Source organism: Plectrocnemia conspersa, unplaced genomic scaffold (genome assembly GCF_051122295.1).
Source record: "Plectrocnemia conspersa isolate PC_06_02 unplaced genomic scaffold, ASM5112229v1 ptg000001l, whole genome shotgun sequence".
NCBI lineage: Eukaryota > Metazoa > Arthropoda > Insecta > Trichoptera > Polycentropodidae > Plectrocnemia > Plectrocnemia conspersa.
The window spans coordinates 24,346,292-24,369,218 of NW_028277165.1; the positions used below are offsets into that span (position 1 = coordinate 24,346,292).

General features: G+C 29.1%; 2 protein-coding genes across 2 annotated transcripts in view; one reads left to right on the top strand and one right to left on the bottom strand.

The window, feature by feature from the left end:
- The first annotated feature begins 541 nt into the window (after positions 1 to 541).
- Positions 542 to 15,552, top strand: LOC148239314 (uncharacterized). Its single transcript, XM_088192870.1, has 4 exons — positions 542 to 606; positions 2,938 to 2,996; positions 13,751 to 13,799; positions 13,871 to 15,552. The coding sequence occupies exons 2-4, from the start codon at positions 2,976 to 2,978 to the stop codon at positions 15,319 to 15,321; spliced, it is 1,521 nt and encodes a 506-aa protein (XP_088048996.1). The 5' UTR covers positions 542 to 606; positions 2,938 to 2,975; the 3' UTR covers positions 15,322 to 15,552.
- Positions 15,553 to 16,690: 1,138 nt separating this feature from the next.
- Positions 16,691 to 22,927, bottom strand: part of ChT (choline transporter) — a 28,572-nt gene continuing 22,335 nt past the window's right edge. Inside the window, exon 10 of the mRNA XM_088189001.1 lies at positions 16,691 to 20,199. Within this exon, the coding sequence (XP_088045127.1) occupies positions 19,842 to 20,199 (358 nt within the window). The 3' untranslated portion in view covers positions 16,691 to 19,841. The remainder of the gene's footprint in view (positions 20,200 to 22,927) is intronic.

The window sequence follows — 22,927 nt, forward strand, 5'->3', positions numbered from 1 at the left end:
CATAAGCGTTAAAATAAAATTATTTATATAAAACATATATCTATGATGAAATATAGTTTTCTTCAGTGAGAATTAATTTAATATTTTATAGATAATTTAATTCATTGTAATAATTTATAATAATAATATTTTTTTAATCTTTTAATTATTTTTATTAAATCCAACAAGAAAAAAACATGTATGGTATATAATGTGTAACATTAACGTTTGAATGATGTTTATCGATCATTGACAGGTTCGGCTTGTTCAGTGACAAACAACCGCCATCGAGCTAATAAGCCGAATGATGGATGAAGTAAGCCGTTTTGACCTGAATGAAAATTTTCATGGATTTTAAAGCATATAATACTGCTCTATTATATTCGAATCGACTGAAGAAACGACTGCCAAATGTGCACTGAAGAGCCTTCACTTTCATGGAGACGTCACGGCACCTCCCACCATTATGCAGTTTCGATTTCGGAAGAAGTGAAGAAAAAAGAGCCGCAGACCATCCTCCGGATGAGCTGCCTATATAAAGGCAGTCGAGTATCAGGTGTATCTATTGAGTCTTCGTCAGGCGTCGAAGACTTAGTGTCAAGTGAATCGCGAGTGATCAAAATCACGGTACGTTTGCCACAATAAGAAATCACATAATAATAATAATAGATAATCTCACGTGTGTGGGCTGCTTAAATTATAAAATAACTTGGTTCAAATGTTGCGGTTAAAAATAAATACGAAATCAGTGTGCGTGTGTTTGCAATAAAAAATGCAATAACAGTGATTGTTTTATGTTTATTACGACCAATTAAATTTAAATACAATTGTATCATAGAGTTTTATGACAAATAACTAGTGTACAAATAAATTAGATTAGTTTTTATATAAGCCACTACATAGTTTTCTGTCATTTCTTATTAATGATTTCAATAAAAAGTAGTATTAACGCCACAAGTCACCGGTAATTTTTTTTAAATAAATTTAAAAAATAAAACAAAATAAAAAATTGTTAATACAAATTATATCTTTTTAATTACTATAGATTATTGTACTAGCTTCATTTATTAATAAACCAAGTATTTTATATTTATTTTTAGAAAGAACTGATCGTGGATATAAATAATAGGCGACTCACTAAAAAGTCGCTGGCGTTTAAAGGGTTAAGGATCAAGAGTTCTTAGAAAATAAAATATATATTATATTAATTACCTTGGAACAATATTTTGCGTTTAGCAAAGTTTTATATTTTTCATTGATATTTAATTTAATAAAAAAAATCATAAAACAGTATCAGTAGTTTGTGCAATAAACTAACGTTAATATATTTTTTTATACATATAAATCTAACAAAATTTACATTTTCTTAAAAAAAATATTGTAGAACAACCGTACAATACATATATTATATATTAAATATAACTCTTTTTTATTAAAACAATATTTTTAATTCAATAAAGCTATATAAATAGCTTTGAGCTTTAGAGTATTTATTTTTTTAATTAATATTTCACTTAAATAAATCCTAATCTGACATTAAGCTTCATTGGCTTTTATTCACCGCCTAAAACATATACATATAACATTATTCCTTAATACGTTTTTATATTAAATATTTTATATAAAGCACAGTGATCTATAAATAATAAGAAAAAAATTACTTTCATCTTTTTTTTAATTTGAGATCAAATTCCTAATCGAAAGTATTACCGTATTTTAATTTATAATAGTATAGTACATTTGTATAATATACATCCGCATAACTTTATTCTTCGTTACATTCGTTATGTACATTCTCATAATCTATAATACTGCAAGAAAGTGTTACGGAGAGATCGTTACTAAATCACGGTCGCTTTGATGCGGATAATATATCTATAGCTTGAGCTAAATCTACTATTTTTTTATTCACTTTTCTTAGTTTTTCTCAATCTCAATAAGGCAGTATTAAATGATCTTATTTAAATTTATTATAAAAAATACTTACGCTTGCTAATGTCTGAAGGCAAATTATATTAATTGAACTAGTTATTATATAGTATATTAATAGCTTGACATACAATTATAGTATTATAATTGTCTGCATATTTATAATAATTTAATCAAATTTTATTGTTATATTCTCATTTCAAAGTAGCACAAATTTTTGTTTTTATAATTTAGTGTAATAATGTATTTATAAAAGTAACACAAACACTAATTTGGTGACATCAATTTGAAAAGGAAATAATGTTAAATATATGTTAATTTTGCGAAATATACTATAATAAAATACTGACCGCGATTTAATAACAATTTTAGGCAACGGAATGTGCAGTATAATATAATTTATTCAACTATGTCAAACATTTTTTATTTTAAAATATTTTTGCGCACCAAAAATAATACATTAAGATTTTATAAAAAAAATACGAATATTTTGATTATTAAATATAAACCTAACATAATAACTAAGAGGTTCATTTAAAGTAGCTTTGTAAATAATGAAAACATACATTTGATAGAATGTGTGAAAATATAAATTATAGTATACTAAATCAAAAATATTTATAAGATTTTAGGAACATATATCACAGAATATTATGAATTATCCGTCAATTTAATTTTAATCTAACGATGAATACAATGTAACTTTGTCAGATTTATGTATAACAAAGTGACGCAATTTATGTTAATTTTTTTTATCTTGTCTCTTATCTTTCAAAGGTAATCTCAAATAAATCTCTGGAGTTGTCGCTTCTAATTTCGTTAAAGTGTCGTATTATACTTTTTGAATGGCAATTTTGCGTTTCGCAACCCATGAGGATTTTATACCGACCTGATCATTATCATACGAAATAAGAGAGTAAAACTCAGCACGTTTAGCTTTCTAAATTTAAATCCGGTGACAATTTATATACATTTATGTGCGGCGAAGATAACGTGAAAAATATATTATTATGATAATTTATTTTGCAGAACGCATCGGGCGGATATCAGCCGGATATCATTTCAAGATGGCATCGTTCCGATTTTTGGTGAGTGAAAAATATCTAATGAAACTTTTAAGTTTAGAAAAATGGCTTATTTATAAACAAATATGCGTGTAAGCTATATTTACTCACATACATTTGTGACAAAAAAAAAATGTCAATAGATTTTAAGCATATATTTTCAAGTGAAAATGTCTTACTATTCTTATACATGTGTTATACAAATCTTACATCTCTAAATTGCAGATAATAAAAAAAGCATCTCAAAATTTTTTTTCAACTCAATTTCCACTCAAACACTAATAGTATAATATTTACAAATAACATTCTGTTTGCAGACCTTTTAAGAAAATTTCAAGTTTTTTATCTTTACTCTAAAGTATATTAATTACACTTAAAAACATCGATATCCTTTCTTTAATGCATATATCGATAGCCTCTGGTTTAATTAAATTAGTTTTTCTCATTTATTTGCCGGAAATAGTGCAATATGCAATAAATAATAAGAACCTATAAATTCTTGAATAGCTACAATTCCGGTTCGGAATCGAAGCTATTAAAATGTGGTTATTACGAAGAGACATTTTTTATTGCAACATAGTAGAATAATTAAAAATATATAATAATTACACTGTGCAATAATTTTGATCTTCTTTTACCTATACTTATATAAAAAAAATATACATGTATAATTAATAAATATATGTTCATATTAAAAATAGTTTTCTTTAAATATTTCGAGAATATTTTGTTTCTGCTTTTTTTATCGAAAACGGGTTTTTTCTATAATATGGGCTTATAAGATAATTATTATTATAGCCATTAATTAATATTTAATATAATGCAAAAATGCCGATACAATATTATATTTTTTTAAATATAGATTAACTTAAAATTGAGTTGATGTTTTTAAAGCACATGTGCTTTTAAATCATATGTATATAGTTATGTTATTGTAACGATATATTGTCTATATCTGCAGTTGATTTTTTAAATTAAAAATTATAGAAAACGTTGAATTTTCCTAAAATTATTTTAAAAATTTGCGAAATACTAGTGAAAGATTTTAAATTAAAGTTTAGATTTATATACTAATGTGATGTTTATGACAAAAATATGATCTATAATTCTGTTTCAAAATAAAAAAAAAAAAAATATAATATGTTTATATATCCCATTAAAAATCCTTCCTTACATTCAGGTACTTCTAAAAATATTTGATACGCTTATCCTTTATTGTGTTATCTACGAATATCGATAAAAAGCAATAAGACAACTGTGTGTACAAAAACCTTTTTATCCTGTTAGTTTTTTACTTTCATTCATGCATTACATTGTCGAAAAAAATATTTTAAAAATTCAGGCGAAAAATCTTTTTTTTTAACAATAAGTCTAGAAAAACAGCATCTTTGACGAAATATCGTTTTTCATCAACCGCTTCAGGATGCCTCTGGATGCTTTTTTATCAGTGGCCAGAACGCTACTAGTCAATTTATTTCAATAAAACATATTCCTATATTACTCGTAATTTATTGTCAGTTACGATTATCTAAAAAAAACCTTGTGAAAAAGTAAGAAATTTATTTTTATGTAATTAAAATGTGATTTATTTATATATTTTTTTATAATATTTATTTCCGAAAGATTTTTCACTCATATATTTATTTCTACTCATTTTAAATAGTTTTTTTTCAGTACTACCGGTATTTGATTTTGACCTAATACCGGTATTGCAAAAGGGAATATTTTCAAAAAATAAGTAAATTCTATCCAATATGTATTATGTAATGAGCTTCTAATTTTTCTCATTTATAACCCAAATACGACTTCATAGTCATAAAAAAATAAAGCAGACTATGTCCATGCAATGCGTGTTTAACGAAAGTGAAAATCACGTAGTTGCCATTCCGCAAACGTGTACATAATATATTGGTATTTGGTATGTATTGTCTGTGTGGTTGACGTCAACTCTTCAAGTATCTCTCGATGGCTGTCGGTCATCAATACAGAGATTGGCATCTCGGTCACGATGACCGAATGACCGACCGAGTGGAATACACCGTTTTGTTTGTTAAGAAAAACCGCAAATTTATAAATATTCAAGAGAGATCTTCAACTTTTGGATAACACCTCACACACGCCCATTAATAGTTCCACTAACTCTAACCGGATGCTAATGAGGCGTTTTCACTTTTAGGTAGTAAACATAGTTTACTGAGCGTTTGAGAGACATAAGTTCACAACTGCTAATTTTTTTATTTACGTAATTCCGAAATAATTCATTCTGCGGTTACAATTTGCCACGTTCAAATTATAAATTTAATACTTATACATTTAGAATACTATAATAAGTATATGTAATAAGATAACAGTTACATATTGATGTGATTTATTTATTATTTATTAATTTAAAATTATTTGACAAAGTTGCATGAATTCATTAAAAAAATAATATTTTTTTATTAGAATAGATACTTAATATTAAACTAAAATAGATTTGCTTAGTAAACTATTTGCATATTATTTTGATTATTTTCATGTTATTTATTTATTAATAAATCCTTGATTTTTTTGGCTTTGAGAACCTCTCGATACTTTCCGAATACCAATACGATTTTTATTTTAGTCCCCTTAATGATCCAGGCTATTTTGCTTTTACAATCACCCAGAGTTTAATTTTTGCGTTCTAGATGCATTTCCACAACGCAACACTGTAATTAGTTTCTTCCGGGAAACATTTTTATTTTCAGTTATTTTCAAACAGCATCTCTCTCTCTCAGTGAAAATATAATACGCAAACATTTAAACTACCTTTTTTTATCGTATAACAATATCTGCATATTCATAAAGCGGCACTCTTTTGTGCCAACTAATTTGCGTAGAAATTTGCTGTTTTCCGTTCACCGATATCTATTTTCGCATTGTTACAATTTTTTTCGTCAAAGAACCATCATCAAGCAAAACCCCATTAATACATTTTTCCACAAATCATTCTATGCAATATAATTGCAGTAATTGCTCACGACTTCATTAACAACAAGAATCGCTCTAGGAACCTTTCACCTTTTTTTTGTGCAATAAAATATATTTTTGTACAATTATTTTTGCTTACTTCCTTGAAATGTATTATAAATGTAATTTCTCATTGATTTCCGATCGTAAATTTTTGATACTCACGAATTTTCCTCTTTGAATAGCATCGCACGCATCTAGGAATTGTTCACAATGTCCGAATTTCACGCTTCGTCGGTAACACTATTCAAAATCGCGTGTTAAAAGGCAGCTTTGCGGAACTAAGATTTTTATGTAGATCGCACGACACCTTAAAATTTATCGCATGAAACGTAGTATTTTATCAATTATATCATGTAGTAAATCTTTGATTTTAAAATTTAAGATTTGCTCATCCTCATTTTCAAAAAAATATTTCAGTCATGTAATTTAATACATACATTAAAAAATACTAAGCGATAATTATATTACATAACAATAGTCTGTCATTCTCTCTTTTACAAACAATAATATTGTCACTATCGACTTTCTGTAGCGCATTGTCGCAAATTGCTGCAAATTAACTATGTACGAATGACAAACGTGTTACCTTCGAATGTTAAGTGGCCCTTTCTCTGTATGCAACAATGAAAGTAAAACCTTTTTAGCTTTTCACTCACTTAGAACATATTACATACATATGTATTCATCAATTTAACATAAATAAATATGTAGCTGTTTATTTATATGTATTAAAGAAAGGTTTTTATTAAAAAGAGATGAAAAACATACGACCTTTCAATTTCATTTTCATGCTTAATCTCTCCTTTGTCTTTCTCCATATATTTTAACAGAATTGCTTCGTCATGTCACAAGATAAGCCCCTAAAAAATATTTTTATATCTTTTATTGTTAATTAAATAAATAATAATTACGTCATATGCTTTTATACGTATGAAATATTAATGATTTTCACTTTATAAAAAAAAAAAAAACCGTTAGCCATTATAATATATTTCGAGATGAACATTCATAAATGTAATATAATAAATTCTTATAATGTCCATATATTGATAAGGAAATAACAAGTTTTTTTATAACAGAGTGCTTTCAATGATCATAAATATCTTTAGGGATAAAATTATTGGAAATTTATTATGAGTCTTAGTAATAAACGTCTATAAAAGTGTTATTTATTATATTGCTATAGAAAAAATATATGTTATAGTGCACTAATACTAACCAATAAGTTTTACTAAAAAAATATAAAACAGATTCATCTAAAAAAGGCTTAGTTTTTTGTTTTATTTATTAAAATTAGGACTTTAAAATAAAATATATATATAGATACCATATTATTTAAATTCCTTAACTACTGCCACGGTCACGAAATTTTGTGATCATGGCAGGAGTATCACTGTCAAAATATCGAACTGTAAGTCCTGAAATTCAAATATTATAAACAATCGCGTACCTTTAAAAAATATATATTTACACATACAAAATAAATACAAAGCACAGACACGTGTACATTGTCCCATGAGCTGAACCTACCTGATCCTTGATCAATGGCATGTCAGATTATCTGAGAAGTATGTTTTCGTTGAAAGTTTTTACATATTCAAACTATCTAAATGCAAAAAACTAATTTATAATATATGTGAGAATGTTTCTGATTAACAAGCTCATTTCTCAACTTTCTTAATTCTCTCACTTATTTATAAACCATATATTAAGCCAATTATATAAGACATCTTACAATATCAAATGTTATCTATGGTTCATAATTTAATTTTAGACACTTACGTTGAGAGGCAGTAATTAAAAAATGCGTGATTTTAGTGTCAAAGGTTAAACTTTGCAATGTTAAGGTTAGCTGTTCTTAAGATGTCTGTCATAGAAAGTGTTCGTCCCACACTAAAAAAATCTGTAAAAAAATAAACGCCTATTATGTATGAGTTTGACGCTCTGTGGCACGTCGGAATGCAAATATACATAGTGTATGTATATTTCAGTATGTACCTTAACATTGTAGACACTTTCGATTTCTTCGATTCTTCATCTCTCCCGAGATGCTTTCACTGATGGTTTTTCTTATTATTATTTTTTGTCACACGACAACTTCCGGTGATATTTTTTATGATAATTTGCATATTAAAAATAAATTCCAACACAACGATAATGGTTATTAAATAAAATGTAAATGGAAAGTAATGGTAAAATATTTTATTTGCTATTATAAAAACAACTAATGATTCGCATCTCGGCACAATTCACAGTCATAAATTATATTACTATACAGCGTTAAACAATAAAAAATCATATATCACGTTTGTAATTTATTAGCGATCAATTAATAGCACATCTATAATATTTTTTTGTGGACTTTTCAAACCAGTTTTTAAAAATATAAATAAATCAAATCACTTCATAGATTAGTGAGAAATATTCACAAATTGCCTTTCTGTCTTACAAAAATCATAAATATTTTTTTTTAAATATACATATAAAAAAATATACATATAAATACATATATAAACTGTATGTTTTATATGTATGTATTATTACCATATTTAGTTAAAAAGATCCAACTGAAAAAATATATTTAAAATCTCGTTTATATGGAATCAATATTTATTAACTTTTTATACCTTTACAAGGATAACCGTAAAATATCAGCTATTAATTATTAATTTATCGATCAGATGAAAACTTTTACCATATGTCTAAAAACATAATAAAAAAATTAATATATATATATATTAGGTTATCCAAAATGAAAGTCGTTTTTTTAATGAATCGAAGAAATACTTTTAAATGTTTATATTTAATTTTATTTCAAAGACTACTTTCCATTTTTTTATTTTCATCATCATTTTTTTAATTTAAGTAAAAAGTTTATTTAACCTTTTAAGGACGGGTCCTTACTGAGTTTGAAAAATGGAATTATGTATTATGACTCATTATTTCTATTGTTCAATTTCATTATTATTATTATAATATGAATAAAACATGTGTTTTTCGGTTAAATGTATGTGTATTTTTTTATTGTATATTTATTATTTACCTGGAAAAAGAGGGAAGAAAATAATATACAATATTAAAAGATGTGATTTCATCTTTGCAACGAAGACAACATTGTCTTTTTTTGTCGATTTCCCACATCCAGGATTATATTTAATTTCAAAATTTCCCATTCGATTTTTTTCGTACGTACATATATGTATATGAATTTTCTACCACTTGTCAAATATTTTCAATAGCTGTAGTTGCCAATTTTTTTTAAGAATTTCACATAACTTTAATTTTTTTAGAAATTCATATAAATATCAAAATATGAAGTGCAGATGTGCACTAAATATGTACACAGTTTTTAACGGCTAAAGCACCAATGATCATTTTTGGATTACCTTATATGTGATTGGGACAAGTTAGACATCTTTCGGCGATTCATTAAAATTTATTATACAATTATTTTTGTATCTTAATTAACTTTTTGCATTTATTTAAAAAATGCCTATACCAAATCAAGTATTGTACTGATATTATTACGATAATGTTCAATATTATTATTAATGTAATTTTAAAAATAAAAAAACTGTATGTAAAAAAGTACATTCGTGTAAAAAAAGGCATATATTATACATATACATACATATAGTTAAAAAACCATAATCTAACTTATGGTTTTAAAGTTTAAAAATCCTTTACATTATTTATATTATTTATATTAAACTTTTGTACTCATCATGCAATATCTGATTGCAGTAATTGATTAAAATACAACTGTTTATAACTGTAAGTAATATATTACATTTTAATGGGAATTTCCTTGTAAAACATATAAAGCTACAGTAATAAAACATAAATAATAATTAACGAGCAACATATTATAACATAAAAAACTCTTTTAAATATTAATTGAGCATCCTCATTAAAAATATTAGAAATTGATATTTTCAAACAGGATTTTTATCACATCTACTAGAACATCGCTCTCCGGCTAAAGGTTCTCAAATAACATATGCTTTTAAGACGAATATTTTATTATTCGTGAATCCGCTTTTTCATCTTTCACCTAGATAAATTTAAATTTGCAAAAGCGGATGCGACCTTTAGCGTGAAAAATTCACAAAGTTTATATCTGTGCACATAAAATCCTCTGCGATATATTTCGAGAGAAAACTCGGAGAAAACTACATTTCTTGGAAGCGTACACATTAAATAAACATTTACTCATATTTTTCGATATTACGCCATCGACCTTTTCCTTATCCGTCACATCAAAAGCCAAATCGGAAGTCCCACAATTATTATTGCGATAGGTATTATCATATTTAGCTTTCACGTGACATTTGAAGACCGCTTAAAACCGACACCTGGCCCTAGGGAATTTCCCAATTGACAATATCTATAAAATCGTTGCGCAATATTTGGAGAAACGCTGAGATGCCGGAAATAATTTCTATAAAAATAATTAATTGTTATCGACAACATTATTTTTAATGCTATAATAAAATATAGTTTTGTAATTAATAAATATATATATATATACGATACTTTGACAATAAAATAAAAATATATGATTTGATTCTTAAAATGTATTTTACTAATTAAACGTCACACACAGCTAATGAGTAATCTACTAATCCATTTAATCTCACTTACCTAATTGCAGATTAAAGAATCAACATAATTAGAAACATATAGAGAGATTAAAACATTGTATAACACGATTTTTATTATTAAGATAAGATAACCAAATGTTTGTTTTTATTATTATTGTAGATCTTCTGTTGTGTATATATACAATAAACAATTACTAAGTAGTGAGTAGGGTTCTCAATCGATTATTCGTAGTATTCCTCCTATTTTGAACTATATGAATATTCGAATATTATCGAATATTTGTTTACACTATCTCGAATCAAATTTAAAAAATCTTAGAATGAAACAATTTGTATATTTAAGCAACCCGTTTTTCTACTCAATATACCCGAGTGACTAATGCCGCTCTAAAATGCATGGTCCTTATGTGTCTTTACTTTGTTTCAAAAGGCGAGACAATGAAACGCTTCTTCTTAACAAAAAAAAATGCTCGTACGCCTTCAAAAAACATTTTTCCGTTGTGTCTAATATGACCGAAATGCGCAGAATTTGTTCGTTGAACTAAATAAAATGTCGGAAAGACCCACCCTTTTTAATCATTGAACGCTTATCTCAGAAACAGATTTTCGTCGCAAATATTTGTGAAGTTTGTGTAACGCTTTTGTATTTGATGTCTCCAGACGCAAAAATTTTATTCCAGTCATTTCAATAATTCGATCGCGGTTAATTTCTTTTTAGTAATTTAATTTATATGCAAATTCCAATACGTATATGAAATTCGTTGATTTTTTTCGCATCTGATTTATTTTATTTATTTATTTACGAAATTCTGTATGTGTAAGAAATAATAAATTATAAATTTAATACGCATACATTTTGAAAATATAATTAAAACACTTAAAATATTTATTATTAAATTTAAAAAAACAAATACGAATAAAAACAAAAATAACGATTATATATTGATATTCACTTAATTTTATTTGATTAAAATTAATTTCATTAAAAATATATATTTTTTGCAATTATTATTCTTAGTTTATTTTGCTAAAATAGAAAAGTTTTAAATGCTATATATTTTTAAGAATTTGTGGCAAAATTCACAAAAAATGTTTGAGGGATGTAAAATCAATTCATAATTATTAGTATTTGTAAGCATTTTTTTTTCTTTTTGATTACAATTATAAGTAAATATTTTTGTTACAGGCTAAATTTTAGTTTGCAAATCTTAATTCTGGTGATTTTAAAACGGTCGTCTTATCGGCATTTTCCAGATGAAGGCAAAAGTTTGCCAGTTAGTGGTCGTTTTTTTAATATTTCGATTTCATATTATTTCAATTTAAGGGGGTCACTATTTAGAATTGACGTCAAAAGCAATAAAATCGTGCCGTCGTAATGGAAACGTTCGACTTTTTTTAAATATTATGACTTACAATAAGTGAGAATCGAATGAAGCACATCTAAACCAAATTTTGCCCAATAAGAGAGCGCAAAAAACAATTATCCCTTCTCAGAAGTCAAAAATCCACGTCAAAAGCAATAAAATCGTGTCGCCGACACATTTTTATTGCTTTTGCCGTGAATTTTTGTCTTCTGAGAAATGATAATTGTTTTTGCGCTCTTCTATTGACCAAAATTTGGTTTGAATATACTTTGACCAATACTCACATATCAGAAGTAAGTAGTAATATCGGTAAGGATAGCTTTCATATTTTTAAAACATTGTGTAATATCGAAGTGCAGACAAACTATAGAGATGATACTTCTTCATATGCTTATTTTCCCCGAAAAATGATTTGGCTTGGTTTATATTTTGTACTTAATGAAAGTTCTAAACTTATAATAAATTTTAGATGTTGGGTTTGAACAGCAAATGGACGTTTCACAGCTGTCAAATTTCGTTTCATAGACATTATAGAGCAACATATAATTTCACTAGCACCTATCAGTTAATTATATTTTCACTAGTATAAATATGTATCTACTGGTGAATATGCATTTGGACATAGGGCTTCCAAACCGGTTAAAACCAAAAATGACTTAACGGTTTTTCGCTCATTTTTATAAAAACCGGAAATTATTTCTTAATTAAATAAAGAATACTAATCTTTTCATTAATCAAATTATATTATTGTTCGCAAAAATATACATATACTGGTGAAATGTGTTTGAACTGCATTAGTAAAAATATAACTTCACTGAAAAATACATATTCACTGTGACATTTATACATTGCATGTAAATAAATAATCATAAGTATGTTAATATAACCATTTAATTTTAATTTTATTTTATTAGGACCTGCCAGATAAATCATATTTTCACCGATAAAAGTATATATCTACCGGTGAAAATGTATTTCGATATGATTTTACTGAAATGACATATTTAAAAAAATATTTTTGGGATAGATTTGAGTCTATTTTTTTAGATTTTTTTTTTTTTGGTTAAAAATCAGGCATGTCATTTTATATTTTTTTTAATATTGCGATCTGATTAAGATTCATAGTATTTAATTAAATCACAAATTCAAGGTTGGGGCATTGAATCAAAAAGTATGCAATAATAAGTTAAGCATTTACATTTTTACGTCCAATTCGCACAGCATATTTTTAAAATTAAAAAAATATATAATGATTAATTAAAATAATTATTTTTTAATTAAAAATTATTTAGCAGGAAATTAATTGATTTCTTGGACTAATTGGCTAAATAAAAAATATCATCATTCATTTTTTATTTATTATTCGAATAGTTAAAATAATATTTAAAATAGTTAAATAATAATAAATTCAAATAGTTATTAAAGCTAACGATTAATAGATGACGCAATGAACGACATTAATAGATTTTATTTTAAGTATTCGTCACGAAATTCATCCGTGAGATTATGAAAATCTAGGAAACCCTAAACTATGATAATCGATCGAAATTATAATTACATAATTATCACTAATTACGAACTCGCAGACACAATATAAATTTAATTATAGCTATTAGTCATCGATGTTGGCTTTTATTTAATGTATATTCAAATCAGACTATTTTAATCTTTATAACAGAAAATTTGTTTCAAGTGTAATTATTTCATCGCACAATACTAACATCTGAAAAAAAATTTTGCATGTAACTATTGCAATGGTATATATAATACATATTAAGCAAATTATAATATATTTACCTTATTTTTCTTATTTCAGTTCGCAGTCTTCTTGATCCTTGGTGGAGCGTCTTCCATAAACTGTGAAGGTATTTATAGCATTATTATTATTATTAGTATTTTTATTATGTGTGTAATGCATATATTAATATATTTTCAGCGCCCTTGCCGTATAATTACCCAGTTCCAAACTTCGGCGGAAATCCAGCCCCAGTATATGGCCCCCCTTCTTTAAGCACTACTAATTTCGGAGGTGGATACAATTTCGGTCACGGAGGAAGCGTGGGTCAAATACCGACCTCTACTGGAGGACATGGTAGCTTTGGAGGTGGACATGGAAGCTTTGGAGGTGGACATACCGGCTTTGGAGGTGGTCAAAGCAGTTTTGGACACGGAGGTGGACATGGAATAATTTCAGCACCAGCTCCATCATATAGTGTTCCTAAGCCTCAATATGGAGCACCATCTTTCGGAGGTGGTCATGGCAGTTTTGGGCACGGAGGAGGACATGGTATAATTTCAGCTCCAGGTCCAATATATAATGCGCCTAAACCGCAATATGGAGCACCGTCTTTCGGAGGTGGACATGGTGGTCATGGCAGCTTTGGGCAAGGAGGTGGACATAGTATCATTTCAGCTCCACGTCCAGTGTACAGTGTTCCCAAGCCGCAATATGGCGTGCCGTCTTTCGGAGGAAGTTTAGGTGGACATGGTGGTGGACATGGTAGCTTTGGACATGGAGGCGGACATGGTATTATTTCAGCTCCGGGTCCATCGTACGGCGTTCCTAAGCCACAATATGGAGTACCATCTTTAGGCGGTGGAGGTGGATTTAAAAAACTGAAACCCATCTTCCTCGTGGGACACGGAAATGGAAACAGTCATGGAAATGGTCACAGTCACGCCATATACAAGCCTTCCGTTAAATACGGAGCTCCTAAGCCAGTGTATAGAATACCTAAGCCCATATATGGAGTGCCATCTTTGAGCTTAGGCGGAGGACACGGTCAGGGAAGCTTCGGACATGGACATGGACATGGAGGAGGTGGTCATAGTATAATTTCAGCTCCAGGACCATCTTATGGAATTCCTGCCCCATCTTATGCACCGTCTCATGGAATTCCAGCGACATCTTACGGACCACCGCCATCATACCAAACCCCTGCTATCAGTATACCACAATATGCACCACCACCTCCAGCAATCCACATTGACCAAGGATCTTTCAGTCCACCATCTACCAATTATGGTGTACCAGCCGGACCTGCTTTAATTAACTCAGGAAGTAACGACTTTGGCCATGGTGGTGGATATGCAAGCGGGGGAGGTGGGCATGATTTTGGCGGATCTTCCGTAGGAATCATCGATGGAGGCTCATCTGGACATATTGATATTGGAGCGTCTTTAGGCGGTAATGGCGGATATTCAAACAACATACACGAAGAGCACGGATCTTTCGGAACTTCCGGAGGAGGTGTGATAGACTCTGGATTCTCTCTAGGAAATTCTGGTGGTTATGACGCAGGCCATTCATCTGGAGGATCTTTTATAAGTCAAGTACCTGAAACTATTCCTCAATCGTACGACTCTAATGGCGGATATAAATATTAGGTTTAGTACTAGTTTTGTAAACGAAAAAATTAGCCTCTTGTATACCAAATATATAATTTGAGAGGTTCACTGCCATCATCGTTTAATTTATATGTGATTCGATCATCAATTTCATTATTATTATATCATTATATATTTCATTCCACCTAATTATTACCAATTAATAATGTAGATGGAATGAAAATCATATATTTGTAATTAAAATATATTGTAAATAAATTTATACTTTGTTAACACGAGTTTTATTTTTATTAAGGTATAAAAAAAACAAAAAGTTTCATGAAACATTCTATTTATATCTTGCTTTTTGATTATATATTTTGATAAATATATTTTTCATATATATATATGTATATTCAATTCTACAATTACATTCAATCGAAGATCAACAACAATAACTATTTATGTATAACTATGATTCAAACATTTACCCATACATTGTATGTGAACTTTTTTATACATATATTTATTAAATATTAGGTGTTGTTTTTAACAATTCGCAAATATCATTATTATTAAATAAATATAATTCAAAATAACAGTAATAATAAAACAACACCCAACATCTTTTGCCTCTTTATAATCTTTGCATATTACAAAGAAAGGCCATCTGAACTCTCACAATCCTTTTCCGTCCAAATAAATATATCATAATCCAGTTTAACAATAACTATGTTTTTTCGTACTTCAATACTGATACATTTTAAAGCTTTCCATTATATAAACAATGCATGTTCGTTGAAACTCATGAAGACTATTATTCAAGGTCTAAGGACCTACGTCTACATTTTTACAAAGCTCTTGCTGTACATTTTGCATTCCTATAACATGTTGATTACACACTCATGTTAATTATTGAGTTTTACAAATTGACATTTATTATAAAATCGATCCATGTGACAGTCGGTGTAACACATAACAAGACTAGGACTAAAACATAATATGGTATTGGTTACTTCTGAAGAGATTCGCGTAAAAATGACACTTCTTACGATGGTGTTAAGGCTCCGGTGAAGAGTTATACAAGGCATTATGGAAAATGGTAATAGACATGAAGGAAGACTATAAAAATATGTTTTAGGATTTTTTATATATAATATGGACAGGCAACTAGTTCAATTTATTACATTATTTTACGAGTAAATCCATTTTCATATAATACACGTTATTTTAATTGACAATGGACCCCATACACGTATAATATGTATTTCATTATGTAAGTTTTCGAAATAAATGCCATAATCTTTAAATGATTATTAATAATGATCAATAAATAAAAATATTCGTAGGATCTTTTTTTTTCAAATATATTTATACACTAATCCATAGATTTTTACATTTATATATAATTAATATTATAAATATTCACTCTTTATTTTTGATATGTATCATTTTTTCGTCTTATTATATAGTAACTTGAAATTTTACATATTGGCGTATGTTTAATATGATATGTATATATTTTTTACAATATCAGATCCTCCTCCAAATCATTCTAAAACACTAAAATCTTAATAATAATCACATAATACACGTATGTACTATTTTGCAACATCAAAAGTACCATGTCAATGATATGTATAAATTTCTCAAACACTTTTGGATGTATCCAAACATTAGTTATATAATAATTAATTAATACGCTTAAACGCGGAGTGTTGGCGTTAAGATAAGTTCAAACGAATCCTTCTGAAGCTACGAGACCTTATCTTTGAATATGTATGGATCAAGTTTCACCATTGTCTCGTCAGACCTATCTCAAGGCAAAGTTCGCGGAGAATACGTCAACGTCGAAACTTTGCCAATCCCGCTCGAATTCAAGATAAAATGGACAAATTGCAGAAGCGTGGAACAAACGTCTAGACATCAGCTAGTATGATCGACTCGAAAAAAATATCTTTGTATCTCGTGGGAAAACGAGCAGAACGTGGCAGACGTACAAAGGAGCTCTTTGACATATATGATAAATGTTATCCTTTTTATTGCGCACTCAAGGATACGCGACATTTTGCGAGTCACGTATATTATAAATATTTGTAACAAATATCTTTCACAAAAACTTCAAACCCCCTAAACGTTTCTCGTAAAGACTCATATTTTCATCACGTTTCAGAAACGACCTCATTATTGCGTCTGGGCTATCTAATTTAGCTGTCAAGACACCAGACACACTTCGTTACCAGAGAAGCCTCCAGCTTAGAAAACGCTGTGTCATCAAACTATCGTCTTGAACTGATAATAACAACACTCCGTATTTATGGCACTAATTGCGAAATACATTTATAAAACTTACATTTATACACCCATAACAACCTTGATATAATATGGCGATTAAACTTTGAACGTCTCTAGATTTCGTGCAACATATGAAAGACAAACAATAAATGGTACATGTAATATTTTTCAAGTACTATGCTTTATGCATATTTTTAATAAAAGCAGAACAATAAAAAGTCATCTCAGATTCATATTGCTCGTATTATTTTAATTTTTTATTACAATGCGTCACGATGACCATAAAATACACAATAATTATACCATTCAATATTTCAAAAAACAATAATGGTGTAAAATAGATTAGCACCATCCCACATATTTTTTCCAGCTCCTTATAACTATCGTTTAGCGAGCTCGTTGAGAAGCTGGATGGCTTGTGCAAGTAGAGCATTCTTAAGCGATGCAAAATAATAAGGCACTCTAAAGCTTACAGTCGAAAGTCTTTGAGCATTGACGGATTGTCGACACCACCCCTTAGCAACTTCATTGAGTAGACGCTACGCCGAGAATGCAACAATTTGTATCTCAACGCTCCTATAAAAAGACACTCGGATACAGATCTATACTCTTGTATAAATATCTTAGATTTTTAAATCTTAAATAAAGAGTACATCGCTTTCTAGAATTCCATACAATGTATCCATATTCAAAAACGCTACGAGCTAGCGTATCATAATGAATAAAGTGACACGCGCTCCGCGTAACGAAACCGAGCATCCTCGATAGCAAACTGCTCAAATGTCATTGACAAAAGTATTTTTCCTTAAAACATCTCTGTTTAAACTATAAGATAACTCCCCCGAGCAAGAATATCTGGAAAATAAGACAACATGACACTTGGGTATCCTGATCATTCTGTAAAGAGAGTGAATCGCAATTCATGCGAATACTCTGAAACACTTTCAGGTCATCAGCATATAATAAATATTCCAAGTTCTTAATTTCAGCATGTATATATGTATATATTTAGTCCCTGTGGTACTGCAGAATGAGAGAAATAAGCATCAGAGCGACGATTGACGGTGACAACTCAAAGTTACTCGAAAAAAAAGTAGCAACACCGTTAGCGATACGAAAGTTGCTTAACTTTTGAAGAAGCAACTCATGACAAACTCTGTCGAATGCTTTTTAAAAGTCGAAATAAACTACGTATTTAGATTTTAGCACCGCCTTTGAAAGGCATAGGAGATAAGCGACCGTGGAACGACGTGAATAAACCCGTGCCGTCGGTCTACTAGCGCTTGCCGACAGTGATACATCAGTAAAACAAGTTAAACAAGGCAACTAATAGTAATGTTTCGAATTTTTCTCTTATAGTGTTTCACACGTCAATAATAATCATAAATCAGTATTTTGCACAGTGAATTATTAAAAGCTATAGATATTTCGCGAAAAATAATCTACGCCTGTCACTCCAAAATGGTTAAAAATATTACGCGTGTTTTTATGCAAAGCTTTTTGCGTATATTAAAACAGTCTAAATTACAAATAAAATATATTTGTAAGTCAAAATGGTTATTTTAAAAATAAATTTGCATTTTTGCCACATTTTTTTTATCTAAGATTAGTTTCAGATTTCGATCATTTTTTTTATTTTATATATGCCGATTGTTTTATTTTTTATTTGCATATATAGTAATCAATATAATATCGATTTAAAAGTAATTTTATTCTAGTTAAAGATTATAAACGAAAAAAATCGTTTTAACATAACCAGTATTATTTCACAAAATAATACTTTGTTATATAAAGTTTATTTCTATAATTAATTTTTGATTGCACGAATAGCTTTTTTATTAAATCTGGCGTGCAGTGTTTCACAAATTAAAAAATTGTACACGCTAGAAAAAATATTTTTAATTAAATTCGGCTTAAAACTTGTTATAAATCTCTAATTTGACTTAAATTTTTGTAGCAAAAATACAGGTAATAAAACAGCTTTATATTGTGTAAAGGTCTGAGTGAGATTTGTGTAGTTGAATCATATCAAACAGCATTTATCTAGACTCATTCAAAGCTTAATCGATGTTTAACCAACAAGATTGCCAACGTAGACAATGATTAAAAACGAAAGCATGCGATTGGCAACCCTGATTAACGTGTACGTTCATAAAAATTCTCCTTAACAATGTAACATATTATATACACACATATAAGAGTATAATATAGATATTCGATTTTCCATCGATTTTTCCTAATGCAAACACAAATCATTCGCGCATCACGGACGTAGTGCCAGTAGTTCAAAATGCGGTATTACCTTGGGTCATCGAAGGCGCCATTCTGCCCCTTTTTCCAGATCCGCCGCCATTTTCAGACGTTCCCGGCGCTCCCCTGGCAGCCGAGGCTATCTCCTTGGCCTCCTCGGGGGGAAGGTCGTCGTCCGCCTCCAGGGCCGGATTCACCCTACCGTTCATCTCGTCCTTGCCCACTAAAGTGGTCGCTGCTCCGTACATTTTCCCCATAGCGCCCGTTGTCATCACAGCCATTTGCTCGCCGTCTTCGGAATTATCCCCGACTCTTTGTATGTCTTCAGGAATATTGACGACGCAGTGGAAGTAGTCGTATTCGGGAGATAGGCGGCCGCTGGTGAATATCCACCTGTCAATAAGAAAATATTGAAAAATTTCCGGATCAAACGAGTCGCTACGGCACATGAATAATTTATTTGCTAATGGCGAAGTTTTTCTACTCCGTTTGAAATTTCAACCCTTTTTTGGAACAAAATAAAAAAGTCGATTTACCCCTTTCATGTAAAATTGCTAAAATTATTCCTCTCTGAGCGATTTTCAAACACTAGATAAAATTCGACGTCAAATTACGAAGCACTTTATTATTTTACCCTCTCGCGTAAGTACAATAGATAAAATAATCAAAATTATATGCAAAACAAGCACCGTAACCATTAAAAAAAATGTTTATTTATATATTTAAATTAAATTAAGACATACAATAGTTACCCAACAGCTTACCTCAAAGCGACACAATGTTAAAAACTGATACACTGTAATATTAACATACACAAAAAATATAAAAAATAAATTAGAAATAATTAGGAATGAGTTTGAATGAGTTCCTGGGCGAAGACGCATGATAAATATCTTTAAAAAAATGCTGCTCATCTTGCGGCCCACAATATACTATACATATAAAAGTGCTTTTAAAAGATGCTAAAATAATAATGTCAACTTGAAAAGTTTCGAAGGTCGAATGGGGTTAAGGAATTCTGTAACAGATTCGTCTATGAAACGGGTAGAAAAATTTAATATATAATTTATGTAGACAATTTCATAAAAAAAATTCTAGAAAAATTCACTAGAAAATCGATAAGAGTATTATGAACATACATACTATCTACAATGTATAACAAGAATGAGACTCGCTAAAAAGTCGGGTTTTATTAATAGTCGCTTTGATTGATGAAGAAATAGGTTCTACAAAGTCTGGAAATAGTATGGGCAATTTGTCTTCGGTAACAAATAGTATTTGTTGGTGATTAATCGTTAACTCTAAACGACAAAATCCACGACAGCTTTCGACAAACCCAAATTGCATAACGATGCAATCTGTAGTATGAATATTCATATAATTTCTCACGATTTATGTGTGTACATAGTACATATGTATATAGCACACAATTTCTATACAACAGAGAAGCTTAAACTTTTCTCTACATTTAATTAAAAATAAATGGTTCTGCAAGTCTAATAAAAATTAATTATATGTATTAATGGAGACTAAATATAATTTAGATTAATTATCAAAGTACTCCTTGAGTTTTAGAGTAAGGAAAACCTATTATTTTTGGGTGTCAAAAGCTATCAAAAGTAATAAAAATTAGCTATTGTATACAACAACATATTTTGCGAACAAGAGTTTTCCCTTTAAAAAAAAACAAACAAATGAAATCAGTTAAATCTCGAAGACAATTTCCAAGTTGTTTGGACTTAAAAAGTTTTAATTTGAAATCCGAGTAATTTTGTGAGAATGTTTTAAATGCCTTTTTACTTTCCTAATGAGATATTGATACGTTTTTCTGATTACTATTATATATTATTTTATTCAGTTTATCATTCCCTTCGATGTATTTAATTTTTAATAGTGATTATTTTTTCATTCGAAAGCACAACTTATAAATATATTTTCACTTTCAACTGAACCCCAAAGGATACTTTGAGTTGAAAGTGTAAAATTTATGAGTGAAATATTTAAATTTTTTACGTTACGCAGCCAAATTCACTCTTAGCATTTTTTTTGCAAAACTTTAAAAAGAATTCAATTACTCTTTGCCACTTTCTTTGAATAAAATAGCAGTTCATTAAAAATCTCATGCGATTCATAACCATTGCAATGAAATTAGTCGTGAATGATTTACTTAAAGAGTCTCGTAAACTAATTTATTTAATTTTCAGGCGAATCTTGTTTTTTCTTCGGTATAAAACAAGTCATTACGTATCTAAAAAATACATCAATTAAACGGTATCCATTAACAATTGCATGAAAACAAGACCTTGTTTAAATAAATGCACTAAATAATCGTTGCATATAAAAGTGGGGGCGGGAAGGTAGACGCCCCGGGCGGCACTTGCTTGGTGCGGTATTTTCGCGATGTATGGTTCTAAACGTGAACGCGGTAAAAAAATATATATCCACAAACAGCTAAGAGCTAAGTTGAATACGTGAAAACAACAGTTAAACAAATGCTGATTTTATGACTCGGTTGGTTACACTAAAAATATTTTTGGATAGTTTCTCAGAATCGGTAAAAGTCTAAGTTACACTAGATGTTCCCCATTGATTTTTTGAAACGAACATGTGCTAAAATAATGAAATATCTTATAACCATTAGCATATTTTATCAAGTTTAAAAACTGTTTTGTATATTTTTTATATGCATATAATATGTGAAGGATATGTAGCGTACCTGGGGGAGTTGAAAGGGGCCGCCTGCCACGGAAAGTTTTGGCATATTGAAGAAATACATTAAGTTACAGCTTTTTAGAAAGCTCAGATTTTGCTTTAGATAATGGGAAGGGTGGAAAAGTTTGGGGCGGCACAAATCACAGCTACGCCACTGCATGCACCTTTAGATTCACATTTCATATAACGACTATGTTGCTATATTTTACCGTTACGTAGTCATACAGTTATTATATGTAAAAGATAAAAGTTTGTACTTAATTTGAATTACTTCTTTAAGATACTTCAGTCAATACCATTTTCCAGAACTACCACTTCGCTTCCGACTTGGAATAAACTAAAATCAGCTAAACTCGCACCTGCGCCAAATCGATGATAGACGACCTATAGAAGGTTCAGCTGAGCTACA